Consider the following 27,926-nt stretch of genomic DNA (forward strand, 5'->3'; position numbering starts at 1 on the left):
TTATTTGCATAATGCTGAGAGGCTGCGCACTCAATGTACCAGACTTTTAAAAGAAATACACATTATGTTAGAAATCCTCACATTTTAAACTAAACTTTAGAAGCTATTGAACAGAGAAATGTACAGCCCTGGTAGAAATAAAGTCAGTTACCATCAACATTTTTAAAGGTATAAATAGTATTTAACAACATATATCCTGAAATGCTATTGTTGTAATGTAATTGCCTTTACCTGCCTGTCAGTTTTGCTCTTCAGCCAGCAGTTTGCCTCTGTGTCCCTTCAAATCGATGGCAGAGCATCACAATGACTTTGCAATTTCAAATTCTCCATAGGTCCACCAGGCATCCTCTGTGTACTCACTCCGTGTGACCGAGTCCTGCAATCAACACGTCACCGTCTCAGAGAACCAACGTCCGTGTTACACATGCAGCCAAGAGGGCGAGAAACTGCTGCAGGATACAGGGAGTTGTGTTGCTGAGCACCTCAGGCTGCTGAATCGGGGGACTGGAAACTCGATCTGTGCTAAAAATAAAGAAACATCGCCAGCATAGCCAGAAAGGAGGTGTGTCACTCTCTGTGTGTATACGTGTGTCGGGTCACAAAGGTGCAGCCCACCCCCCTATATACACAGCACACCTTATCATATGTCAACATTTCCTTAAAGTTTCCCCCCTTCGTGTAAGTGTGCCAATCCAAGGTCTTTCTCTCAACCGCTCTCGGTCACGTGTGTTCATTTTCAGGATTGATCCGGCTGATTTTTTTATTATCATTATCATTCGCAGGCTACCACAAGGTTAAAATAGGCAAGGACCCTTATCAAGTGCTTCACTGTGTCATCTGGTTACAGCACATGACCTCCAACGCAGCCAACACAAGCACATAAACACAGCCTGGCTGCATGGCAGGAACACAGCTTATATCCTACCCGTGTACGCTGTACATCTTTTTATTTTTAATGTTTGTACGACCTCAGAGGGGGGACATGTTTAATTTGATCCGACATGTGACAAGGTATTCCCCCCCCCCCCTCCCCCCCTTAACAACTCATTACATTCATCAAGTCAACCTGCTGACTGTACTGACCACGTGAATCTCTTTGTCACTGCAGTCAGCAGGCAAGTTGAGGCCTTCGGTCACTGTCAATGTTTTATCAGCCTTGACTTCAGTGGCCTTGTTTTTCTGACCGGCAAACTGGCATTGACTGACTGTCAGACCCTTTGATGCCAGATATCAAAACTGATAAGAAGAGAGGCTGTGTGGTTTGAAGATGAGACCGTTTATGGTTTTAGTAACTGAACCAGAAGGAAATGAAATGAGTGAATGATTTATTAATATTAATTAATTAAAATAAAGTTTGCAGCAGCAAAATCTGTTTTTATTTACTGATACCAAATTCATGGTTTGGTGATTCACCAAACAAGATTGATAAAGAAGGAATAACAAAGAGTGTTAATTGTCAGTTTAGCACATTCAAATATACAGTAACTATGACTATGGTTGTATTAGCTACAGAGCAAGAAGTAAACTAAGAAACAGTAGATGAAATGAAGCTTGTATTTGTATAATTGTGGTGATGAGAACATTTTCAAATCTTTACGTCTAATAGGAAATGAGCACGATCGTTTCCACAACACAAAACAAGTCACCACAGGACACATTTAATGGGTTTAGCACATGCTTAATGTTCAGTACACAATCCCTAGCACTTGCTGTCTTTTAAACTAAAATAGCTTTCGATTTATACAAACAGTTTTTTTTTGAGGAGAGTGATATTGAACTCTTAAAGAGATCCCCTTTGAATTTCAGATTTTGCATCTTTTCCGGTGAGATCTGTGGGTCAGAAAGCAAGGCTGGAAAGAGTGTGTCAATTGTCAAACAACCCAAGCACACTTTGACAAGACAAGACAAACAGAAAACATTCCACTAATCAGATTGTTCCTGGACAACAAACAACTCAACATCCATCACATCCATGACTGTTTCTGGTTTTCTGGACACTGCAAGAAAATCCTCAGAGAACTTCATTTCATTAGCACAGACTTGCTTGAATCACTGAGATGCTAACATGTACGTCTAATCTAAAAACCTAACACGAGAAAAACACTGGCGCAAACACTTCTCTGCTTGTGTGTCCTTGAGCGAAGAACTGAATCTCTGCTGCAGGGTTCTCTAGCTGACCATGACCTCTGACCTGTGGGCAGGGACAGGAGATCTAAGCATTTACAGACAAGAAAAAAGCACCATGTTGCATTGTGAAAGGTAGGTATAGCTATCCCTTTATGGCCTGCATGGTTAAGCATGTGTTCGTCTGAAAGGATTTGTTTAACAAAACCTGTCGGGGGCGATTTTGCATGCCGGACCTGCTGCTTCTGTTTTTTATTCCATAACAAATACAAAAGTATGAATACATTTTGGTAAAGATAATATTAAGGCGCGCAAAGGTAAAGCACCACTAAAAAGAGAGAAACATAGACATTTTTGGGGATGTTGGAACATTTCCCTGAGAGAACTTACCTAAATCAACATGTTTGTAGTCCGGCTTCAGACGGTCAAGCTGTAGTCACGGATCAAGTGTCAACATCTCATGTTTCCTGAAGGCTTTCAACACTCACAACTTCCAACTCTGCTGGATTCACACGCTCTAATTATAGCTGGCTTAAAGTCAGAAGGGACTGCAGGGGAGACTTAAAACTACTGCAAAGAAACACGGACACTCAAGTTTTTCTTTTCAGTAAACATCTTCCGTGTTCTGAGGCTTTCAGTCATTTTTGGTCCTTGTGAAATGCAAGATTGCTGAACTAATGGACTGACACTGGAATAAAGGGTGAACTGTCATGAAGACCACAGAATTAATCAGGGATCAGGAGGCATTATGTCAGTAATGTGATCGCAAACGCCACAGATATTTCTCCAGGTCTTCACAGGTTTATGTCGAGGAAAGTTCAACATTTTGTCCAACAGCTGGCCACGAGTTGCTCCAGCAGAAATGATTTGCCTCTTCACTCTTTTAGTTGTCTTCAATCTTTTAGGTAAGTCCAAAATCATTAATGTCCTTATCTTTAGTTATGAGAAGCTATTGGTGTTGGTGGTTGAAGTTGTATGTTTTACAGTCAGTTTCTTTCTTTTCAGGGTCCTCAGAGCTTTCTCTCATAAAATAAAATACTTCTTTTTTTTTAAAGGGGCTATATTTTAATCACTGTAGCAGAGGCTATTAATAGACTATAAAGTGCTTTTATGTTAAAACAGTTTAAGGCCTCGAACACCCTGTGTTTGAGCATGATCGGTCAAATCTCAAGCAATGCAGTCACTGTAAATTAAATGTGAAAACTCTCTCATATGAAAATGTAAATGAGTAATAGATAAGTGAATATGTCTTTATTCTATATTTTTTATAAATCATATACATTCCTAATTGATTGATATTTCCACTGAACCTGCCTTTTGTGAAGCACTAAACGAGTGAGAGTGAGACTAATTCACACGTTCCTCAATACAAATTGTTTTGATGTGTTCAATGAAACTCAGACAATCAGTTTGATCATAGGAGACAGATTTCATCGGATAAAATGAGAAGCTGCTTTTTTTCTGGGCTGATAAATTATAAAAAAATGTTTTGTATTTATTCATATCAAATCAAATAAAAATGTAATTAAACTTTGTACTATTTGTCCACATCGATCACTGTAACTAGACTGTAATATTTACTTTCCTGTTTATTGTTTTATTTATATCTTCTATCTTATTTAACCGTATTTAAATCATAATATGTCTTTTTATATTGCCGTGTTTCTTCCGAATGTTATGTCTAATGTAAGCCCTTTGCTTTGTTGTAGATAGGTGCTACACAAAGAAATACAAAATATCTTTTCACTACATTCTGTTAACAATATATTTGGAGTACAGCATCAATTTATAGACAGATTTACAATTTTATTCCTTAAACATATTCTCCTATCAAGGGAGATAAAGTTTATGATTGAAAAGTTGTCACTAATAACACACTTGCATGTTCGTCGCCTCTGACTTCTCCCCTCGTTGTCTCCTTTACCTCTGCTTGTTTTTACACAACTTTCTACTTCTGTGTCTTCATCTCTTCTTCCTCTCCCTCTTTAGTGTCTCAGTGCCATGGCGGCTGTGCGGAGGTGGACTCCTTGACTGAAGCCGTGGCAGGCGAAGGTTTCCTGCTGGGCTGCATCTCCTGTAAGAGAAGAGAGGAGGTGTCTGCCCGGAGCACTGTGGACTGGCACTTCAAACCGCTGGGAGAGGAGGAGTTCAGGCATGTGAGTCCACCAAAGTCTTTGAGAGAGCTTTCACATCTGGTTTGGGGTTTGAGAATTAGAAAGGGCTCTCTTTTACCATCAAGGTGTCTGGAGTGACTCTGAAACTGTGCAATGAAGTATTATCAAAGATGGAAGTACATTTTATTAGGCCTTTTGTTTTAATTACGTTTAAGTCTTTCGTGTACTTCTCTACGTTTGTAATATGTCAGCTCTCTGGGAACTTTGGAAACTGGACAGATGTTGACTGGACATTTTTAGAGTCAGTCATTAAATACAAGAAATCCGGACGTAAGTCGTTTGTTACTATATATTATATTGTAATTATATATATATAAAATGTGCAAACATATATTCATTTTAAATTAGTTTTTGCATTGAACCAAATAAATACCACATTATTACTCGCACATTAATACAATATTTGTAGTAGTTCTTCTGTTTTAGAACATGCTACATTGTCCACCATTTGATTTACTATATTACTACAGTGCATGCATATGCAGTATAAAGGAAGTTGTAGTGTACATATATAGCTTGTATTTAGAGCAGGGAATCTAAAAGAGGGGATGTATGCTCCTCAAACCTTCCTTGAATGACAGGAATATTCATAAAATAATATCCATTCTTTTCCATTACTCAGATTTTCCACTATGACCACCCCAGTGCCGAAATCCTCCATGAAGATTTCAGCGACCGTCTGGAGTGGCATGGGACAAAAAACAGCGACATTCAGATCGGAGCCATTTACATTCATGACGTCGTCTTCAATGACACGGGGACATACCGCTGCACAATCAGCCGCACCCTCTTCCTGCCGCAGTATGATGAGCTCGTCGCTGTGGTGAAGGAGGTGGAGCTCAACGTGGTGGCTGTAGGTGAGGTGGGGTGTACCTGTGAAAAGGCTGTTGAGTCGTCAATGCACAAGCAGCATTATTCTGTTGTAGCTGGTTTTGGTGAAGATCATTTTAACCTATAAACAGTTTAATCTAGTGGTTCCCAACCTAGGGGTCGGCACCCTCCAAGGGTTTACGAGAAGAATCTCGTGGGGTTGTGAGATGATTGTTATGAAACAAGAGAGTTCTCCCACACTGATTTCTATTTTGCTCTAATCTGACTCAAGTAAAGAAGTAAAAAATACAATATGTCCCTCTGAAATGGGGTGGAGTTGCAGAAAGAGTCATTAAACAGAGAGATTCAAGTAAAGAATAAGCACCTCAAAACTGTATTTAAATGCAGTACTTTAGTAAATATATACAATCCATCACTAGCTGTAAGTTTTCTTCTCCATGTATTGTTTCTCTAAAAACTGCATTGACCTTTTTCCTGGTGAGACGATTTTGTCATTCCACCATTTAATACCTAAATATAAGACCTTGGGTCCCTGTCCTCTCAGTTGCAAATGTTACACCAATTAATCAGTGTGTGGGTCCACGGTCAACTGCTTTCATTCCACTGCTTCTATCAAACAGCCAATCTCTCAGGAGAAGGACATTTCTAAAAGGAAAGACAGAGTGGAGAGTGTTTTGTCAAGGACAATTTCTCAGTACTTTATCAGAGTCAGGTCTTTACTCTTTGTGTGTGGGCATGTGAATCCTTCCCAAAGACTTTACAAAAAGGACGAAGAGTCAACAGCCCCACTAGAAGCTCTGTGAGGCCGTAACACTCAAATTGTTGATTTTGAGAATTACAATTTTGACCTGATGGTGGAATAAAAAGTCAGGGGACCTCCAAAGTTCACAATGTGCGAAATTAGATGTTGAGCTATTTCTGTGGCTCAATGAATGTTTGATTTCTGAAAGGTTGTTGTGATGAATGGATCTGGGTTTTCAATTTGTCGCTTTCTTGGTTCGTTTTCTGAAGGCACAAATTTGCCACGCAAGCAAACTTGATCAAAAACACAATTCAGGCTCGCACATGTGGGACAGAACTTTGCCTGTTTGTGTCTTTAAAAGAAAAATGCGTTTAAAAATAGCCAATATATTACAATAAATATTACAGTGACTGGAATTAGCTTTTGAGGGCCAACGATGGGCAAAACAATACTGACTTTTTTCTTCAAGAAATTATTTTGTTGAAGTTCAATTTCAACCTGGCTAACTTTAGCCATATAAGACCATAACAACAGAGGCAGCCAAACTCTTTGTGCATGTGATATTAGGCCACTAAATTGTAATAACTTGCCCAGGGACTACAGACGGAAATTAGCTCTCTAGCTAACTCCGATGAAACCGAAATGTTGATTAATGTGCACTGTCCCTGGTGAATAAATAAATGAATACAAATATCTTTTGCAGTCAGCATCTAGTGGCCATTTAAGGAACTGCAGCTCCAAACAATTAGCATCTTAATTTAGCCGTGATGGTTGCCAGTTGATGTTTCCCTCCCCTGAAGCAATGCTTCAAGATCAGCCATGAATGCACGTCATGAATGAAGGAAGACACACTCTTAAACCTGGTGGACACGCTTCCTCTGTAATTCTTCTCTGTTGGTTCCTCTTTCCCAGCCAATCGGGAGCTGACGGTGGTGATCTCAGAGATTATGATGTACGTGCTGATCGTGGTTCTGCAGCTGTGGCTCGTTGTGGTTCTGGTCTACTGTTACAAGAAGATTTCGGAGGAGCACGAAGCTCTGGATGCCCGTAAAGCTCTCAAGGCTCAGGCAGTGTGAGTAATTTGTCTTTAATGTCAAGTATTACTCAGGTCATTCATTTCAGATCAATTGTTAAGCTTTTAATCAATATACTGGGGTCAGGGGTCTTAATAGATACCATACATTTTAATACAGTAACTGATTGCATATCAGATTACCAAAAACTATAATCAGCAAAATGTACAATCAGATTCTAGTTTCATTGTCAAGTATTACTTCTTTAAAATGTACGTTAATGCCAGCATGTTTTCGTTAAAGGTGCAATATATGTTTGATTTTGAACTAATCCAAAAGTATTCAGATTAGTTAAAGAATGTGACATGTCATTTGTATTCAGTTACTGACTACATTTCAAAGTTTCAAAGACCCAACCCTGACTTTGTATAAATGATTGTTCATTTTGAAATTGTCTTCACCACCATCAGCTTGATTTAGCAAAAATGTAAATATATTTTTTTTTACAATGACGTTTAAGTAAATGTAACTTTCTTGCAGCTGTTTCTCACATCTAAATAATTCACCTTTTCTTCTTCTTTTTTATTTCCAGGCTGTTTGAATCAAAGGACATCTGTGACGGGGTGCAGCTAGAGTGACGTCACCGGTGAGTTACATTTATCTTTACTGGCTTGGACAACATCTGATTTAGGAAAATATGATAATATGACGCATGTGAAAGCATGTTATTCGCCTTAAATGTTTGTTTTTTTTTACTTTTTATCCGACAGGTACAATGATCATCTCTGCAGAAGTCAAGCTTCATTACTGTACCATGATTTTGCTAACAAAGACACAATTACAGTATAAGAGGTTGATTTTGAACACCTTGGTCTCGCTCAGTCGTATGTGCAACCTGTAGGATTAAGTGTGAATAGAAGCAGATGTCAGTAGGCAGATCTCCTTTAGATGTCAGTGAAACAGGTATTAAAGTATTGAACGTTTGATATTTGTGGATTTGTAAAAGTTTTAAATTGAATGGCTTAAAGCAAACTGGTGGCTCACTGGGCTGAGGTGGGGAAATATTCTGGGTTTAACGCAGCTTTTGTAGCAACTAAGTTCCTCGTTCGCACCTTATTTGACTACGGCAAAAAAACAACATATTTTCAATGTTGTTACAATAATTCAAAAATTACAAGTAATAGAGAGGAGGCCTCTATGTGTTGAATTATGACCGATGACTTATTTCCAAATGAGAGTTCTTCAATGTAATTAATATGACCCTCCAGGTATCTGATAAGTCTTTATATCTTGAGAATATCTTTGTGACATTGACGTCTCTGTGAGCAGGATGTCTTTATTACCAGCATCAACAGGTAAAAGCACTGTTCTAGTCAAACTAAACGTTTGTCCTTGTTTGTGTCGGTCCACGTTTGTAAATGTATTTTTTTGGTAAATCATTTTTTGTCCACTGCACTGCACTACTGCATTTACTATGCAGGTAAAGTCTTAAACGCAGAAATGAATGACCTTATTGTTGTTAACGTTGACGATGCTCCACTGATAAAGGATTACATTTGTTTTTCCAGATGTTGCCTGCCATGTTTATTTGTGCAAATTCTGTGTAATGTGTTTTTAAAAACTGTCTGAAAATATTTTGGGGGAAATACAAAATTGATTTCTTGGCTTTGCTGTGTCGATTAGTCGCCTGAGATTTCTTTAGTTGTTTTTTTTAATACTTTTTAATGCTGAAGGACTTATTTCCAAGAAACTTATGTACACATCTCTGCAAAATACAAGATTTAAAGTGATACTTTTGTGTGATTCTTTGTGGAGGAACTGTCTTTCTTTGTGGAGAGTTTTACTGACTGATTAGTCAAGAATCTAAAAATCTAAAACATACAAGTGAAGAACTTCTTTGGCCATGGAGAGCTCTAGTACAAACATATACACTTGCATACATCTGTATCTTAAATACCACTTTTTTGTAGGCCACAGGCCGCGCGCGCACACGCACACACACGCGCGCACACACACACACACACACACACACACACACACACACACACACACACACACACACACACACACACACACACACACACACACACACACACACACACACACACACACACACACACACACACACACACACACACACACACACGCTAAAGGACATTTGGAGGTGATTGTATTGTAACTCAATCTAGTCTGAGCTGTGTTGCAGACAGTCCAAACTACCTCCGGTCTGAATGCAGCTTTGTTCTCCTTCAGCCCGACATCGGCACCTCCTGCTCCCCCTGCAAAATGTGAACATGTTTTTAACATGAGACAATACAACCAACCACATGCACTCTTCACAAACTGGGTATTAACACTATTCAAACTATTCAAACTATCTACAAGTACATCTTAACATTTGTTCGTCCCTGATTACTTGTGGGCATGACTTGCCCTTAAATAAATACATTAAAGTCAATTTGACATTGTCTCATGATTTTCATGACTCGTAGCAGATAAACACTTCAGGTCGTATGTAAAAACCATATCATAACTCCAAACAAGGTCATCTACACGAAAGCTGCTACACTACTGCCTCACACTGAGCTGTTGTCCTTGCCCTGTGACCTCCTCATTTCATTAAAAGTGTTGACAAGTTGAACATGCTGCATATCTCTTCCACGTAAAAGCTCGAGCTTGAAGGAGGGCACATTATGACCAAGACAAGGGGGGGGGTGTAGCTTCTTTTAGAGGTCTAGTTTGAGACCAGCTTCTTCTAGTCCTACTGGAGATACATGACTTGAAGTGATCGACGTCTGCTGGTGCCCATCTCAGCAGCAACTGATTCCAGATCCTTGAAAGGTAGGCTTTTCTTTCTCCTGAACGAAGCTTGAATAATGATGTACACATAATTTGTGGGAGACAATGTCTATATCACATCACCTTCACTCTCCTAACACCACAAGTAACTCTGAAAAGGTGCTTATCCAGCATTCAAGCTCAGGTTTGTTGGGAAAGAGTCAAAGAATACATCTCCAATATTGTATTTTGACATATGATGACACATCAAAGTGTCACTTAAATACATATTTATACATTCTGGATAAATTGGTTGTATTTAAAAACACTGAGTTGTGGGGCATTGTCTCACACTCATTCTATCAAAGTTGATTATTAAAAATAAGTCAGATATTCACAAAATAATAATAATAATACAATGGTGAAATATAGAATCATTTCTGCAGAGATCAAGTAGGGGGTTTATCTTATCAATCTTTTTCGTATGGTCTCCTCTTCCTCCTCAGTTTGCTGAACGTCCAGCAGAGGTCAGGCATGTCCCACATCAACACCACCGAGCTGCAGTCGCTCCTGCTCTCCTTCCTGCAGCACTGCCTCAACAGCACCAGAATACTGTCTCCACAGTTGCATCAGAACTACACTACCCAGCAGGCTGCGCACCACGTGGCTGGAGCCAGGGCCCAAGCCGAGTCTCAGGGCATGATGTACATCCTTCTGGTGGTTGGCATGTTCAGCTTCTTCACATTCGGCATCATGTTCAGCTACATTCGCTCCAAGAAGCTGGAGAGCTCTCAGGATCCGTACCACCAGTACATCGCCCACGACTGGACCAAGGTGTCGACTCCGTCCTGGGCCGTGGCTCAGGCGCTGCACAGGGAAGCTGCCGGAAACGGAGACAGCAGCAAGGGGCCCATCGTCATCTGCAACCCTGCAACAGCTGCCAGACTAGAATGAGACATTTAAACATTTTCCACAGTCAAAGATGTAAAACTCTGTGACACAAGGATTTTGATTACCTTTACCTTTTATTGTCACACAGCAACTACATCTTACAGTGTTAGGTTTGTGATTTCAGATCAGACATTTCACAGAAACAACTTGGAACAACAACATTGCTGCATGTTGTAATCTTCGTTATCAGCAGTTGCCGTTCCTCTCACTTTATAGTCACGCAAGATTGTTTTAATTACCGTAACCTTTAACGCGAAGCAGCAACCAAAACTTACAGTGTCGGGTTTGAATTTTCAGATCAGGAACTTCGTAGAAGCAACACAATAGTAAAAATTGTCTCATGTTGTCATCTTTCGTTATCAGCACGTGGAGTTCCTCTCACTTTACAGTCCTGCAACCATGATTGCACCAAAACTGCTCTTCCCCTAACACCTGCTGACAATCCTGCATATCTGGACAACAAAAGCAGGAACACAGAGTAAAGCAGCACCTTTGTCTCCGACTTTGATTCAGAGTTTTCAGAAATAAGAGTGTGAACAAGTCTGTCTGATGTCTTGCTCCATGAACTGTAACGATTGTTTGAAATAAAAATGAATAGAAATAAACCGCTGATCTCAAATCAGTTTCTGTTCACTAAGATTTAAAGATTTAGCGTTTCAATCTGAGCAAATTCTTCATCCAGGACATCAGGCCTTGTTTGGTATTTTTAGGCTTAGTTACTGCGTTGGCTCTTTTCTTCTCCTCCCTCCTCCTCTCCCTCTCCTTTTCTTTCTCTCTCTGCTGCTCCAGTTTGTGTTGGCGGGCTCCTTTCTCAGCGCGGTCGATCTCTCGTGACAGACTGAAGTGAACCATTTGCATGTTGAGCATCGGTACGATGAGGTTGTAATTGTCCACAGTCTTGTTGAGTTTCACCAAGTCCTCCTCTACAGATGCACGCAGCTGCTCCCACTGGCTCTGCTGTTTGGGGGTGATGGGGTCATCGAGCCTGGCCCTCCCCGCCAGTAACCTATTTCGGATGTGAGCAGTGGCCTCTCGGATGTCGCGCTGTGTCACGACCCAGGATGGCTGGTAACCATTGTCTATGAGGATGCGGTTGAGGTTGTGGGTCATAGGATCAGCGTATGGATTGTACTCAAACTTGTTGAGGGGCTTTCCAGCTCCACTCAGGTTCCTGAAGTCTCCTCGGGCCATGGACTCCTGGATCAGGTCCTCCACGAGCCGCTCCACAGCCTGGGTGATCTTGATCTTTCGGCTGCGCTGACGGATGTCCCGTTCCACCAGCGCCCCCTCTGCAGCGGCTGCCCTCTCGTGCTCCCTCTGCCGGTAGTTCAAAACCTGCTCGGACGCCCGGTCGACACGAATCTGCCGGTACTGACGCTCACGCTGGCTGGGCGTGCCCGAACCCACACCCTCGTAGTTGAGGTAGTGTCTGTGTGGAAGTGCTGTACCTCTTAACTTATCCTCATCGTCCACGTCCATCCCTCCATCAGGTTGCTTGGTCTTGCTCTGATGTGCCAGCACAGCACGGTAGGCCTCCTCAACCTGCGCAAACAGCGTCGCATCTGCAGTCGGAGCCCCCGAGTCCGGGTGGTAGATTTTGGCGAGGCGCAAGTAGGCCTCTTTCACCTGCACAGGACTGCTCTGTCCCTTGTCAGGCAGTTGCAGAAGCCTGTAGCTCTCTAGCAGGCTGCGGCTGATCTGGTGCACGGAGCTGAGCGCTCTGAGCAACAGGGACCCTCGAGACAAGACGAGCAGAAAACGGCCATGGTAGAAGTCGCTGCGGGAAACCAGGAGGTGGAAAGTGCAGCTCATTTCTAGCACACTCCTGTGGATTTGAAAAGCAACTTATTTAAAAAGACAACCAGACATATAAATGATGTCCAAAGAAAGGTAACTCATTCAGGAGATATCTTACGGAAATAACTAAGTAAATAGTTCATATTTACCACATTTTAAAATGGCATAAATATATTTGCAATATATATTTCTACAAATATTTTATATTTTCTTTTGACCTTATTAAAACCCAATTTGTATTACATTAGTGGTAACCCGTATTTTTGCCATAAAATGGGATTATATGCATTTGACGAAGGTGACATTAGCCTACATGTCATTTACTATAAGTAATAAAATAAGGATATTTGTCATGTTTTATGTAAATTGGGCTTTGCATGGACAAATATACCGTATATTACATTCATTTACCAAGAGTCATTTAAAGAAAAGGAAATGCATAGAGAGAAGTGTCAACAGTAATCACATTTATGTAGCCTATGAAATGACATTTTGAGATACATTTTCCCTTTAACGGACAGGCTCGAGATTACACGTTGGTCACAAAAATCCACATCAATACCTGCAAACGTTACATGAGCAAAACCACTGAGTTTAACGTTGATGGGTGAGTCGCTGCAAGCTGGGTAACGGACCGACTCGAGGTGAACTAAACGAACGTTAATCCAGAACAACACAATAAACACCAATGAACACTGACAACTGAAGAAAACAAGCCTGTTTACGGGACATTAATGAAGGCAAGCTAACGTTACATGACCTATAACTTTAAACCCTAAAGAAAACCAGGAGGTCACCTGTGTGTGTGGCTTGTTGTTGCTATATTCGGGGACCTTCTTCTTCTTCTTCTTCTTCTTCTTCTTCTTCTTCTTCTTCTTCTTCTTCTTCTTCTTCTTCTTCTTCTTCTTCTTCTTCTTCTTCTTCTTCTTCTTCTTCTTCTTCGTGTCGCAATTCTATGCATTTGTGTTGTTCTACCGCCCTCTACCGCTCCGTTCTGATTACTGCAGCCATGTAGACCCGTCAGACGCCGAAGGGTGCAGTACGGGAAACGTGTTAATGAGGAAACACTATTCGAGAGAGGATCAGACTTCTACTAAAGTCCTGTCAACTATACGAAGAATTATTTGCAGCCATTAGATAGAAATGGACGGACTCTGACAGCTGAAGCTAAAAGCTGTTTTAAAAAGGTTTGTAAAACAGCATTTGACAACCTTTTTTCTTACTTTCACTTTTATAGGTTTAACTTCCTCTTGAGCTTAAACTTTGACGCTAATGTGTGAAAAAAACAGTTATCTTAACTAATTAATAACTAAATATATTAATGATACAGTAACTAACTCAAGTATCTAAATTGCTCTGACAAGCCATTTTAGTAAAACAGAACCTAGAATAAAGGTAAAGACAACGAGAGAGATGAAATATGTGTATGATCATAAATTAAGCCACCCATACGTAGTAGTTAACATTACCTCCATCTTTATCTGCTGCAACATGAAACTGATGTACACATGAATGCATCAATAATTATAATCCAGTGAAATGAGTACTTTTAATTTTGGTACTTATGTACTTTTACATGTAACAGTATTTCTACCATGGTATTACTATTTTTACATAAGTTAAAGCTCTGAGTACCTCTTTCAGCACTGATGGTAGAACTGTTAGAATACCCTATATAGTTTAGTTTATCTAGTCAATAAATCAGATCTAGGATCCATTATATAGCTATTAAAAAATGCACTTTTTACTGCAAAATTATATAACTAATTCTACTACTAGATTGTTTTTCCTGAGCTTTAAAGCGGAGATAATCTGTTAGTTGATTAAAAAGCAGATAGAAAATTCAATTGTTAGGTATTTTGATAATCATTAAGTCATTTAACAAGCAGAAATGCCAAACATTGTCTGATTTAAGGATTTGCTGCTTTTCTCTGTAATATTACCATCGACTGTAGAATATTACTCGAAAATAAATAACTTTGGGCTTTGGACTCACTTTGGGCCCCAGGTGAAGGGCATTTTATGCTATGCACTTCTCTTGCAGCTTATTTTGCATGGACCTTTATAAGCTGTTTAAGATTGACAAATTCCTTCCTGGACATTTTTTTATTGGTTTATTTTCTTGGGCTGAACATGGATATGAGATAACAGAGGTATGCACAAAGTCTAAGAACAATATATTGTTCTGAAGTCTTAATTGTACCTTTATTTTTACAGCTACTTCATCCTCAGTAGTAGCAACTGATGTGAACACAATGGCAGAAGGTAGGTGCACAGATATTATGTACACAGTCATCTCACTGTTACTCACGAGTTCAGGTTGTCTACAACATAAAAAAAATAACTGCAACTTATTGAACACAATGTGGTAACAAAACATATTCAGTGTATAAAAGAAAGAAATCTGTTCTTAAAAATGTATAAACTTTGCAAAAACAAAATACAGTGGAGAGATTTTGCAGATTATCAGTTCAGTTTTTTTATTTGATTTTACTCAGTAATGCACCAATTCTGCAGCTGAAAATAGTCAATAACAAATGTAATATTTAGTCCTGTTTCACTAAGGTTAGCAAAAGAAACTACAGTGCACAGCTGTTTTAGGACTTCTTTTGCCTTTTTAAAAACTATATATTTGATTTACATCTCCAATAAGAACACATGCTTGTGACTTAGTGCCACAGACAAAATGAACAAAATTGCTCTAAAACACAGTTGTACGTTTGATGTTTGTGTTTCACGCATGCAGTTAAAATGCTTCAATGAATGCAATACACAAACAACTGAACTATAGAAATCACTGTTACAGAATCTCAATACCTTTTCTTAAAAAATCCAAGTCACTAATAGTCTGTATTTTTATATTTGAAGAATCTCAGTTATCTACACTTTGAAATATATAAGTAGGAGTTTTAAAGCCTCTTGTAATGAAACTTCTCTTCTAAAGAAATGTATTGTCACTGTTTCCTCAGGGGAGCACTTTGTGGAAAAACATCAAGTCAATCTGATCAAGAGAGTGAGCAACACTGCACCCATTTTGGATGAGCTCCTCCACGAAAACATCATCCAACAAGATAGTTATGATGAAATCCAGGCTCTGCCCACCCCTCAGGAGAAGATGACGGCGCTCTTTAGTGGGCCTCTGGAATCCAGCGGAGGTCGAGGAAAAGCGATGTTCTACAGATTCCTGAATAAACATGAGCCATGTCTAATGGATGAGCTCAGGAGAACGGAAGTGCCAGTGAGTAAATCCTGAGTGATATCAAGCATTTTAAGAAGTGTGGAGATCACAGGTGGAACCTCTCATATAGTCACAGTTTTTGAGACTCAATAGGTAAATACAATTGAGAATCACATTTTAAGTGAATGTCATATAATATATTTTTGGAATACAAGTCAAACTTTGGGTAATATTTCTAAAATCCCTAAAGGAATCCTCCACTAGAAAATGGGATTTACTCGTCTCCTGTCGGCCTAAAAAGCGTAGCTCTGAACAGTTTACAGCGTGTTCCCTTATGAAGGACAGCAGCTGTAGTCACATTCACACACGTCACAATGGATTTCAACAGAGTCAAGAAAACATCAATAGAAACTAATCAAACTACTTTTGCTGCACAACTGAAAATCGGCTTATTGCAAAACATCATAAATTAGCTGGAACTGTGCTGGAGAGATGAGCACCTACCACATGACGTGCATTTATTTGCTGTTTTGATGATGTTGGTTTAGAGCGCTGCCTAAACTTCAGTCCAAAATCTCCCATAAGTGTTCCACTGAGTTGACCTGGTGTCTGAAAGTCAGAGCCTATGATTCACATCATTTTACATGTAAACCATTCAATGACCCATCATGCTCTGTATGGAGGAATTCAAGCTTTTCCTTTACAGAACAGAGGTTCTCATGAACATGTTTCCTTTATGAACATATAATTGGAATTTTACAGGTGGAAACAATGATGACTGCTAAAGAGCTGCTTTTGGAATCTCTCAATGATTTGAGCTCCAAGGAGTTAAAGAAATTCAGGTGGTTGCTGCAGTTCAACATCCTCCAGTGGGGCCTTCCACGAATCTTATGGGGACGACTGCATACGGCACACAGGACAGACCTACTGGTGGATGTGATGGTGCAGATATGGAATCAACAGTCTGTGGAGGTGACCAAGGAGGTTTTCATGGACATGAACAGGACTGATCTGGTGCAGAGGCTGTCAGAGACCAGCTCAGAACCCAAAGGTAAGATAAAGATAACGGTCACATTAATGATATTTAATATGCACGGTTACAAATACAGCAGCTTAGAGTATAAAGCAATGCAACAACACCATATAGGCCCATCATGACAGCAAAACTAGCAAAGAGTTGAAAGAACACCTCTCACACACATTCTCAACAAAAACTGAACTTTATAAGCTTCACAGAGTTAGTTGTTCGTTGTATTTTTGAAGCGTCTAGTTTAACTAATTAAATATACTTGTGGATACAAAATAAAGACGACATGTTAAATTAGACAAATATTACTTCAGAGGTGAATGTTTTGGATTTCAACTTCAAAGTAAAGATGTTCTGAGGGGTTAATGAGTCTGTTGACTTGTGTCCGTGGGCGGAGGCTTTATGTTTTCGGGTTGTCCATACGTACTTCCATCTGGTCCATTGTCGTGAACGTGATATCTCAGGAACACCTGGAGGGAATTTCTTCATATTTGGCACAAACGTCCACCTGGACTCAAGGATGAAGTGATTAGATGTTGGTGGTCAAAGGTCACTCTGACCTCATAAAACACATTTATGGCCATAACTCAAGAATTCATATGCTAATTATGATTATAGGGTAAAATGATGAAGTGATGACATTTTCAACAGACATGGATGTAAACTGCATCTTCACTAGTTTCTTGACTAGAAATACAACTGAGAGTCAGTAACTCTAGTTTGTACATTTTGTGGTTTCAAAAGTCTCTCAACATCTATTCTTTAAAAACATTTTTCTTTATTGGGACACATGATCTTGTTTGTTTTTTGGTCCATTAAATTTCACATGAATCTGTTGAATATTATCCATTGAACTGAAAGAGATAAATTCCTCAAAGCCATGTAGTTACTTTAGTTTACATTTCAGTCTATGATCCTTTAACACAGAGGTCAATAGTAAAGAAGACAGTGTGAGACCAGCAGTTTATTTTTATTATGGTATTCAGTAGATTTTCTGTTCATTATGTGATCAATCCTTAACATTATAGTTATTGTAGTCTGACAGTGTGTTATTATAAAGCCTGGTGTTAAATCAATCATCTATATTTCTTTTCTCCTCAGAGAAACACTCTGTGGATGAACATCGGCCTGAACTGATCCAGGAAGTGAGTAATGTCACATCTGTCTGACTTTAAACTAAAGCTGAAACAATTAATCAATCAGTTGATCAACAAAAAATAAATCACAATCTCTTAATCGTTGAAGTACTTTTTGTTTAGCAAAAATGTCAAATATTTTTGAGAAGATCTTCTTCTTCTCTCTGTTCTGTATCATTGTAAACTGAATATTTTGGGGTTTGGCCTGTTGAGTCAGAGACAACAAGACTTTTAAAGATCTCAACGTGGATTTTAGGGAATTGTGATCTTTAAGCATTTTCTGACATTTTATAGACCAAACAATGAATCCATCAATTCATAAAAGAATCATCACATTCATCAATAATCAGAATGATAGTTAACTGAAATGAGTGAACAGGAGTAAGGGTAAGTAGGAAGCTAATGAATCTCAAGTACTCCAGGTGGATTTTATATTATGTTCTTAAAAGGATTAATGGATTTATGTTATTTTATTTATATTTCTTCATTTTATTTCTATGAAGACACATTATTGATTGATTGAAATGTTGTTTATCCCACTTGTTCTTGGAGTTGCACGGGGTTGTGAGGGAGCAATGGTGAAGGACATAAGATGTATTTGTAGATATTTGTACACTGATTGTTTTGTGTATTGAAAAATAAAAATGGCAAGTCATTAAAATATGAAAATAATAATAAGTTGCAGCGCTACTTTAGATAATACAGATTTTATTCAATAGATGTAGATTCAAAATGCTCCTCACCTTAAATAGTATAAATGATGAACAAAACCAACTTAATTTGTCATCAGAAGGTTTTTTCAGAACTGAACGGGTAGTGAGTATGAGATGAATTGGACAAATATTATCAATCATATCATGACCTTGTGTGATATGGCTGATGTACTCTACCACATCCACGTTTCTAAAACAGACATTGATGAAATGTGAACAGACATTTTTTTGCACTTTTGCCTCATGAACATTTCCTTTGAATGTATCAGGAGGAAACGATGGCGTCTGTTATAGAGCTGCTTTTGGAAACGCTGGCTGGTTTGAGTGACAAGGAGCTCAAGATGTTCAAGGATGTCCTCTGGAGTCAAACTGAGTATCACAGACACTCCACAGAGATCCTATTGATGCTCTTAGACGTAACAGACAAGCAGGACATGGTGTTTGTAATGGTGCTGATCTACGGCCAACAGTCTGTGAACAAGACCATGGAGGTTTTAAAGAAGATGAACCGGACTGATCTGGTGCAGAGGTTGTCACACAGCAGCTCAGGACCCAAAAGTAAGACAACAAAGACAAAAACATCTTAAAACCATGAAACTGCTACTTCACACGTATGTCATAAGTTCTGTCATAAGCTTCTTCTCTTTTCATTATGAATAATATGATTGATAATGTAGAGAAAAGACACATCATCTTGTGTACAAAATATATTCTATGACTGATATGAAGTATCGAAAATGGAGGCAACAATGACTGTTGCAGTGGTTTAAGTGTAATTTTCAGTTTTTTAAATTGTATAAAAAGCAATGTTGCCTGTGAACAATATTTATTGTCAGACGTTAGATCAATCACTCATGACTTTTACTACTTTTGTCCTCAGAGAAACTCTCTGATGAACACAGATCTGCACTGATCCAGAGAGTGAGTAATGTCACATCTGTCTGACTTCATACAACACAGCTTTTATTCAACCAATGCTGCTTAAAACATGTTGTCATCTTTAACATTTAAAAATGTGATAAGACCCAAAGTCATGATTTACTTATTAATGTTTCTTATGAATGTATTTATTATTTTCAGGTAGCAACAAAAGCAGCTGTTAAACAGCTGCTTTTGGAAACCTTGAATGATTTAGATCATTCAAGGTTAAATAAATTCAAGCAGTTCCTGCAGTTGATCGTCTCACAGAAGAACCTCCCAGACATCTCATCAATGTTGAGACAAACAGCAGACAGTGAAGAAACAGTGGATCTGATGATGCAGCTCTACGGCCATCAGTCTGTGGATTTAACCACGGGGGTTGTTAAGAAGATGAAGAGGACTGGTCTAAAGCGGACGTGGTCAGAGAGCAGCTCAGCACTCAAAGGTAAGACACAGAAGACAAATTCACATAATAATGTGTCTCATAAATTACTACTAAATACATTTTATAATTCATCTTAAACAAGTAAATCTGCAAGAGTACAAACTCTTTCTCATCACCAATGTGAAATATTTTAAATAAAACTTGGGACGGGGATCTATAAATAGTTATTGAAAGAATAATGAACTCAACAATCAAACAGTCTGAACATAACTGATGTGATAGTTTGTTGGTTGAGCCAAATGAAAAGCTTTCATGTACTCTCGTCATCTGAGGTTGTGAAGACACATGGCTTTTAGGGTTTTTCACTGAAATGTCCCAACAACAACAATAGTCAAACTTTATCACAGATGACAACATTAATCAAACACTTAACAGAATAAATATGGCAATAACTGTCTTATTCCTAAATAATGAGAAAGACATTTTGTAAGAGCATATTCAATCATGTTATGGCCTGTTTTCATTTGGCAAACAGATCGTACACTGGCCTCTTTCTTGAATTTGAATATGCAAACTGGTGTACAATATTCTCAAAATCAGGACCCCTAACAAGCAGTGTTCATTTTGGATTTTAGATTTAGCCTTTGTCTTTACACGAAAATGCATAGATGTGTTTAAATCACATTTAAGTTATTTTTATCCTTCATAGTTTTAGTTGCTGAAGCAATTAAAACTGCACTTTTTCATCAGATTATAATGCGTTGTTTAGTCAACCTAGTCTAGCCAAAACAACCATTTTGTTAAAGAAATAGAATGTAAACGTGGTTTTACAGTTAGCCTACATATAACGACTCAACTTGTTATTTAACATGTAAATGTGCTGTTTATAGCACGACAGCAATATCAATGCCCATTACACACTGTTACATATTGCTCTCATATTGGTGCAGCATTGTGTAGCACATAGTGCTGAAGCAGCAACATGGAAAGTTATCATATCATTTTATATATCAACATAACATCATTTTTTTTAAATCTTCTGTGTCTTCACAAGGGCCTTCAGGAAGTTTAGAGCTTGAGGGTTGTGGAAGCATCATTGTAAGTCCTTCCATTTATTAAATTTTTTCCTTTATGGTATGTCGCAAAAAGAAACATCTTCACTAATGTTTTTAAATGACTGTTCTCTGCAGAAGGACTCCAGTGACTGGACTAAAGTTGAACCTGAAGTGAACAGTTCAGGTGCAGATGAGGCTCCAACTTACAGGTAAAATATAACGTCCTAACTACTGCGTCACAGCAAACTGGAGCTGGAGGGAAACTTGGTTCTTGAGATTTTCTATAAAAGGAAAACTAAACTCTTTCTCTGTGCTGTTACTGGTTTTACCAATGCAATATGAGAATTATAGTGGCAATACTTTTCACACTCACTTGTTTTCTTTTTCATGACTTAGCCTACAGTCTGAAGCAGGACACTTTGAATGCAGCGTCTCTGGCTTGCGCTGGATCTGTAAGGGAAAGGTCCGCTTTAAGTACCAGTTTAGCTCTGTGGAGGAACACATGGAGAGGATCAAAAGCATGCAATACATGGCTGCAGGTCCCCTAATGAACATCACAGTCCTTGCTGGGAAGTTAGATGAAGTGCACCTGCCACACTGGATCTGCATAGGTAAGTGGACATGAAGAAATATTAAAATAAAATCAACTGACTTTTTATATTTCAGACAGCATGTTTTGCAAGAACTGATGCAGTCCTTTTCTCCTCACTAATTGTCTGTGCTTTTATTTTGTACAGATGACAACCCTACGATATTAGACAAGTTTGCAGTCCTGCACATAGATGACTGTGGAGATGTTGTGGAAAAAGTGTCTGAGGTCACATCGTCCCATGTCAAGCTGTCTGAACCAGTTTTCTCTCTAAAAATGGTCTTAGTGAGATACGGCTTTTCAGTTGAAGTAAACTGTAACGTGTTAATATACAAGACCGACACAGCATTCCTCACACTCCATGTTTATCTGATCCCACGAGATCCTGGTCTACAACAGGTAATTTTCATATCTTACTGTCAATACCAACAATATTGGCTGCTTTAACCTTGTAGCAACTTTGTATTGAAAAGGTTGTTTTTTCTACAGGAATTGGACAAGAGAAATGAATCCTACGGATACAGAGTAATCCGAAAGCCACCTCCAGAGAAGTCCCTGAAAATGAATGATAGTTTCATCTTAACCACAGATTTGGACAGTGCAGAAATTTATCCTGAGGTATGTTTTGAACTGCTCCTCAATTTCTAAAGTGAACTGTGGTTCAGAAATGAGTTGGATACTATAGTACAAATACAATGTTTTAAACAAGAAAACATGACGAAATTACTGAATTTAGCTTTAAATTACATGTTTGGTACTGAAGTCTAATTTTCCTAAAACATTTGTGGTTTCAAGGCTTGTAAAAGAAACACAAGCTGTGTGACATTATAGGCTTGTTTCTTTCTCCAGCTACTGTAGTGATGAAGTCTCAAGACCTGTCCAACCTCAAGGATCGCTTCTGTTCTGTTCAATCTTTCTAAATAAAAATACATTCAAATACATCTGCAATCATGTCCACCATTTTACCAACATTTTACCAAGTTTTTTCTCTTTGATGTAAGTGAAATTACCACCACAATCTTTTTTATTTGAAAATCATGAGAAAAAAGGGGGAAAGATATTCTGGTGCACTTTAGCTCAAAGTCTAACTTATTTCTCTTTTTTATTTGTATTTCCTTCACAGATGTTAATGCTCAGGTACGAAAACCCAAATTACATCGAAGTGTTCATTGACAATCCAGACACAAACTTCAAGCTCCAGCTCACAAAAGAAAATGAGCGTCAACCAGTATGGACCCGTGTAATTCGAAAAGGTCAGTTTAAGATAATATCACAAGAATTTATCTCCACTGCATAAGTACCACTTTCATTTGATTGAATATGTATCATATAAGATAAAGGCAGTAAATCAGCTACATATATATTTTATTTATCTCTGCATTTTATTTTCAGATGAATACCAAAGCACTGTTCATTCACAAGGTAAGACATTTCAAATGATTCGTATTAGGAGGAAGTGCACTTTTCATTGGAGTGTGTGTAAAAGCTCTGCTCTGTCCATCAGTCTGCTGAGACAGACACACACCCCCAAAAACCAACAACTAAAATAAAGTCCGGACCAACACAGTGTCTTCCATGAAGAAGGTCGGGGGAAAATCTGCTTAACCTGCTGCATGTATATACATGCATTTAAAGTAATCAAGTTACTTAAAGGTGCGATTCCAATTCAAGACATCTTTTGTCAAGTTCAGTGAACATCTCCTCACAGTCTGCTAGCTGTTTGTTCTGCATGTGTGCGCCATGGCTCTGTAAATATGAAAAACTAAATGGCTCGGGTCAAATCACACGACGCTGTTCCAACCAATCTGTTCTTCGTGTGCACATGACAGGAGAAAGGCCATGGCTGTATAAAGATGAAGGCAGTGGGAGTGAGAGGGCAGTTCTGAAGGAGCTCTGATGAGGAGTGTATTTGTTAGGGTGTTGGTGTGAAATCTTAACTCTCTTTCTCCAGAATAACGGACTCCACCTTAAGTTCATCAATATCATCCCACCTGCATTCTCAGTATCTGCATATTGTTGTGTAATTATGAGATATATGAGTTACTTAAACACAACAGTCATAGAAGCAGCTCTTCATAGGTTACCCTACAGTTGACATATACATGGAGTGTGAGTACATTGAAGACTACTTTAAACGTGGCTTTACAACAGATGAAATACTTCACGTGTGATTGTACTAAGCAAACACACCCTTGAAAGGATTTTAAGCAAGAAACAGCTCTGGGGTAGAAAGAATAAAACCAATCAGGCTGAGGTGGCAACCTTCATTGAACAGCAACTGGAAACATCTGCTCAGTGTCATGGTTACAGATGGATGCACCAAAAGTGCCATATTTTTATAATCAAGTCTACCTTTTCATCTTTTTTTGTAGTAATTTTTTTGCTGTCAGTGATGGCCTTCCATATGGAAGGCATATGATTGTCTTAAAATGAAAGTCTATGCTGCTTTACAGTGACCATAAACTACATCTCCCACAATGCATGTCGACTTTGTGACCCGCGAAATGACGCCATCCTGCCGCTAGACAGCAGTTTTTCAATATCGCCGTTAACTTTGTCAGTTAAATGTCATCTCACACTGTGATGGTGAAGGTAAACCGTGTAATGAATCCGTGGTTCACATGTGTGCCGAACCGTGAGGGGGGATCCGTTACACCACTATCATTCACTCACGGCAACAACATGTTGTCTGTGTGCCGACATTACAACAATCACGACAGGTGGACAGGAGAGGCAACAGCCCGTAAAGAGGTTTTTTCAACAAATGATTGAGAAAGCTCGACAAATAATCCCAAAATGTCCAAGAAGTGAAAAATTGATGCAGAGGGAAGAAAATGTTATGAAAGATGGGAAAGCGAATACATGTTTGTGCTTCAAGGAGAAAAACTGGTCTGTCTTCTGTGCTATGAGGCAGTGTCGTGATGAAGGAATACAATTTACGTCGGCATTTTGACACCAAACATGGCGCCAAGTATGCTAAATTTAGCCTACAAGAGAAACATAAAATTGTCCAAGAATTAAAAGGCAGACTGCAATCGCAGCAGAATATATTTACAAAAGTTACAGCTAACAATGATGCAGCAAAGTGTTTTTCAGAGGGTGCATTGAAGCAGTGCATGCCAAAGGTACAGTATGTAAGCAGGTGTGGAAAAAAATGTCAGTTTGTGAAGAAACACCATCGCAGACCGAGTTCAGGAACTAGCAGGCGATCTAACAACACAGCTAGCCGAAGAGACGAGCGAGTACTTGTCAGACACAGACACAGCACAGACAACACGGACACAGCGCATCTATCAATGTTTATAAGAGGCGTGAAGGCAGACTTGACTGTTAGTGAGGAGCTCTTGGATGTAGCTGCCATGCACGGGACGACGACGGGGAGGGACATTAGGGATTCATGTAATAGCTTGTATTTGATGATATTTGTCATTGTTATTTTCTTTAAAAGTTTGATCTTTGATAGAGTAATGTGGGTAAATTAAAAGGATTTAAGTTATAATAACAGAAATGTGCTTAAATATATTTTTACGTTTATATAACTGCATGTACAATATTGTTACACTTGAATAAACAATAATCAAATGCAGAGACAGTTATTTCACAATATGTTAGGGAGTAGTTACATTTATACAGTCTTACAGTTACAACCGGTCCTCTGAGGGCGACCATGATGCTGATGTGGCCCAGAGTGAAAATGGTTAACTTTCCAACTCAAAAAGTGAAAAATAATTTTAGTTCAGCAGATGTTCGTGTTGTTAATTTTTTATCATCTAAACAAGTTTATTTTTCATTCTCTCTTTCCTCAGGGGCGGACTTTGTGGATAAACATAGAGCCGTGCTGATCGATAGAGTGAGCAACATTGCATCCATTTTGGATGAGCTCCTCACCAAAGACGTCATCACACAGGAGGCTTATGATGAAATCTTGGCTACCCCTACCAATAGGGAGAAGATGAGGAAGCTCTACTCTGGTCCCCTGAATGCTACTGGATGTAAAGGCAAAGAAGTCTTCTACAAAATCCTTGAGGAAAAGGAGCGACGTCTCATTGCTGAGCTCAAGGAAAAGAGATGAATCTCGCGGTGAATTTCATTTTTATACCAAACTCTACCTGAACAAAAAAAGATTTTTTATATTATAACAATGGGAAAATATTTATATTGGTGCTATGTCTCTGTGGGGGTTTTCTAAAAAAAATATAAAATGCTTTTAAGTTCATATTAAAACAGCTGTTTCCCTTCATTTTCATGTAAGTTAGTTTAAATTGGTATGAGGCGTGGTGCCTCTTCTGCCTGATCAGTGAGGATCATGATGAGACGAGTTTTACTTCAAGGTTGGAAACCAGATTCATCAAATGTTTATCAGACGATCATGTAAGAAATGAATGGAGGTTCTCACCAGACATGTAATGTTTTCATCCAACAAACAACAAATGGAATGAAAGTGTTTTTAATGTAATTATTGAAGCTACTTAGCGTCATTTCGGGAGCGGGACCACACCTCTAACACGCCTCTTCCGGTATTCCTATAAATACCTCCCTAACCCAGTCTTCCTGTCCCGTTTACGCATTCCAAACCCCACCCTCCCAACCCCTTTTTTCCTCTTCCTCTCTCCATCCTCTCTTTCTATCTTTTTCGTGGGGTTCGCCGTGCCCTGGCGCCACAGCGGATCCTCTGACGTAGCTCCCCACAACCCATCCGACCGACTAGACGGAATCAACGAACAATCCTCTGTCATTCATGTCTCACAATCAAAATTGTTAAAGGCATTCAGTTGATGGTGTGGTCCCTGCTAGTGAATTTCATGTAAATAATTGATTGGTGTGTTGATGTAATAGAGCTTAGAAATGAGTGCTCATCTTTCCCTCCGGGGTTTTTTTCTTTTTAAATGTGCTCATTGATTAGACATTTAGTTATGCATGTAATTGTTCAGAGGGATCCTTTCTGATCATTTTCACAACGTTGTGCTTCTTTCTCAAAACCTAGTAGTTCTGAATGTTCTCTGCAAATGCTGTTTCAGTGACCAAGTACCTCAATTGTTATTATTCTATTGTATTGAAATCCTCGAGTGATGTGTTTTTCTCTTACAAAGGAGGAGGTGGAGACAGTTTCATTTCAAACTAATGGTCCACTTGTTCTGTTTGAGAAGTCATCTTAAAGTGTGTTGCTTCCCTTTGAGGTGACTGAGAGAGAAGACTTTCCAGACCCTTCATCCTAACCACTGGCACCCAGATGTTGTGGCAATACTAATAATTAGAGTTTAATTAATTACAGTAGTTAATCTAAACAGAAGTAACAAATTCTCGTTGCCGGAGATATGAGACTTTGCAAAATCAGTGACATCTTCGCACTTAAACTCATCTATTAAAAACTGCTTTTGTTTTATTAATGCTAGCACAGTTTTATTTCCAAGATGTCTTCTCTCTTCTATTATGTTTTAAATCTTATATAATTATTGACTCTTTGTTCCGTTTTATTATGTATGTTATTTATTTTTATTTTTATGTTTTTAATCGACTGATTGTATTTTGCCTCATTGCAGTCTTGCAATGTTGTATTAATATAAAATAATTTGTAATTTTGTTTTGAAAAGTGCTGTGTGAATAACGTTTAACGTGGAAAACAATATTAAACTTGAAAACGCTTCTTCAATACGTTTAATTAAAAACACAGCTACCCAGCTAAATCATTTTAAGTGAGACAAAAGATTTGTTAAAACTGTGGATGACTGTTTTTCAAGTGACATCAGTCAAATGTGGCAAAACCAATAAAATACTTGAATAGCTATTACCATCTTTCTTAATTGTACTGTATCAAACCCATCAAAATGTTACAGCATACACTGTAATGAACTGCTGTAAATTTATGGTGGATTTACAACAGTATCTTACAGTATATCATAATAACTGTAACATACAGTCAAATGTTCATCCTTTACAGTATTTTCTGTGAAGTGGTGGAAATACGCTTCTCTAAGTTCAGTGAGTCACTATCCATCAACATGCTGCATCACACCTGCCTAAGGAGATGAGCCTGGACAATTGGACTGTGCCATTCTACTACAGCAAGAGGGGTGTTCTCAGGAGCCATGCTCTCCCACTTGCCAAACAGACACAAAATGAAGAATCGCATCTAAAGCCTATTGACATTTCAAGCTTCATCCCAATAGATTAGAGTATTATCAGTATTAAAGAGACTTTCATAAGCAGTTCAAAGTTCCTCAACTTTAAGCTTGGCTTTTTTCATTCTGTGATAATGTAAAATTAATCATTAACATTTCATCTAAGATGAATTAATTATTTTTAAATGTAAATGACAATTCAGGTTTTCACTTTGTACAAGTTTGCACACAGAACAGAAACAGTGTTATTGTGTTATTGGAGCAGACTTTTTATCTCAGATTTTTTATTTTACTCAAATATATTAATTATGACGATGCTCTTTTTGCATATTGTCTAATTTTGTAAAGCATTTGTTGCTTTTCAATAAATACATCGTCTTGCTATGACTTCAT

At 38.6% G+C, this 27,926-nt stretch overlaps 4 protein-coding genes across 4 annotated transcripts; 3 read left to right on the forward strand and 1 right to left on the reverse strand.

Moving 5' to 3' along the window:
* The first annotated feature begins 2,646 nt into the window (after nucleotides 1–2,646).
* LOC306699466 (sodium channel regulatory subunit beta-1) lies at nucleotides 2,647–8,676 on the forward strand. Its single transcript, XM_079164091.1, has 6 exons — nucleotides 2,647–3,029; nucleotides 4,114–4,280; nucleotides 4,921–5,155; nucleotides 6,784–6,943; nucleotides 7,477–7,530; nucleotides 7,655–8,676. The coding sequence occupies exons 1-5, from the start codon at nucleotides 2,987–2,989 to the stop codon at nucleotides 7,520–7,522; spliced, it is 651 nt and encodes a 216-aa protein (XP_079020217.1). The 5' UTR covers nucleotides 2,647–2,986; the 3' UTR covers nucleotides 7,523–7,530; nucleotides 7,655–8,676.
* Nucleotides 8,677–9,999: 1,323 nt separating this feature from the next.
* On the forward strand, nucleotides 10,000–10,651 carry LOC306699435 (potassium voltage-gated channel subfamily E member 1-like). The gene has a single exon (XM_079164050.1). It carries the CDS (start codon nucleotides 10,197–10,199, stop codon nucleotides 10,614–10,616), a length of 420 nt encoding a protein of 139 aa, XP_079020176.1. The 5' UTR covers nucleotides 10,000–10,196; the 3' UTR covers nucleotides 10,617–10,651.
* Nucleotides 10,652–10,722: 71 nt separating this feature from the next.
* On the reverse strand, nucleotides 10,723–13,298 carry dnajc28 (DnaJ (Hsp40) homolog, subfamily C, member 28). The gene is made up of 2 exons (XM_079164049.1): nucleotides 13,208–13,298; nucleotides 10,723–12,438 (listed from the first exon to the last, which is right to left on the reverse strand). Exon 2 carries the CDS (start codon nucleotides 12,423–12,425, stop codon nucleotides 11,262–11,264), a length of 1,164 nt encoding a protein of 387 aa, XP_079020175.1. The 5' UTR covers nucleotides 12,426–12,438; nucleotides 13,208–13,298; the 3' UTR covers nucleotides 10,723–11,261.
* Nucleotides 13,299–13,459: 161 nt separating this feature from the next.
* Nucleotides 13,460–27,610, forward strand: LOC306699566 (uncharacterized protein). Its single transcript, XM_079164206.1, has 16 exons — nucleotides 13,460–13,597; nucleotides 14,628–14,675; nucleotides 15,380–15,648; nucleotides 16,351–16,639; nucleotides 17,717–17,760; nucleotides 18,734–19,022; nucleotides 19,345–19,385; nucleotides 19,545–19,830; nucleotides 20,825–20,868; nucleotides 20,961–21,034; nucleotides 21,222–21,436; nucleotides 21,563–21,813; nucleotides 21,904–22,032; nucleotides 22,538–22,667; nucleotides 22,807–22,836; nucleotides 25,221–27,610. Exons 2-16 carry the CDS (start codon nucleotides 14,666–14,668, stop codon nucleotides 25,484–25,486), a joined length of 2,367 nt encoding a protein of 788 aa, XP_079020332.1. The 5' UTR covers nucleotides 13,460–13,597; nucleotides 14,628–14,665; the 3' UTR covers nucleotides 25,487–27,610.
* The last annotated feature ends 316 nt before the right edge of the window (nucleotides 27,611–27,926 follow it).

Source organism: Pholis gunnellus (genome assembly GCF_910591455.1).
Source record: "Pholis gunnellus genome assembly, chromosome: 8".
Classification (NCBI taxonomy): domain Eukaryota; kingdom Metazoa; phylum Chordata; class Actinopteri; order Perciformes; family Pholidae; genus Pholis; species Pholis gunnellus.

Excerpts from the sequence above, each read along its gene's own strand:
- LOC306699435 (XM_079164050.1), top strand. The coding sequence starts at position 10,197 with ATGTCCCACATCAACACCACCGAGCTGCAGTCGCTCCTGCTCTCCTTC.
- dnajc28 (XM_079164049.1), bottom strand. The coding sequence starts at position 12,425 with ATGAGCTGCACTTTCCACCTCCTGGTTTCCCGCAGCGACTTCTACCAT.
- LOC306699566 (XM_079164206.1), top strand. Across the intron at positions 20,869-20,960 it reads AGGGTTGTGGAAGCATCATT|AAGGACTCCAGTGACTGGAC; the intron begins GTAAGTCCTTCC and ends TGTTCTCTGCAG. Across the intron at positions 22,668-22,806 it reads GACCCGTGTAATTCGAAAAG|ATGAATACCAAAGCACTGTT; the intron begins GTCAGTTTAAGA and ends TTTTATTTTCAG.
- LOC306699466 (XM_079164091.1), top strand. The coding sequence starts at position 2,987 with ATGATTTGCCTCTTCACTCTTTTAGTTGTCTTCAATCTTTTAG. Across the intron at positions 5,156-6,783 it reads GCTCAACGTGGTGGCTGTAG|CCAATCGGGAGCTGACGGTG; the intron begins GTGAGGTGGGGT and ends CCTCTTTCCCAG. Across the intron at positions 6,944-7,476 it reads GCTCTCAAGGCTCAGGCAGT|GCTGTTTGAATCAAAGGACA; the intron begins GTGAGTAATTTG and ends TTTTATTTCCAG.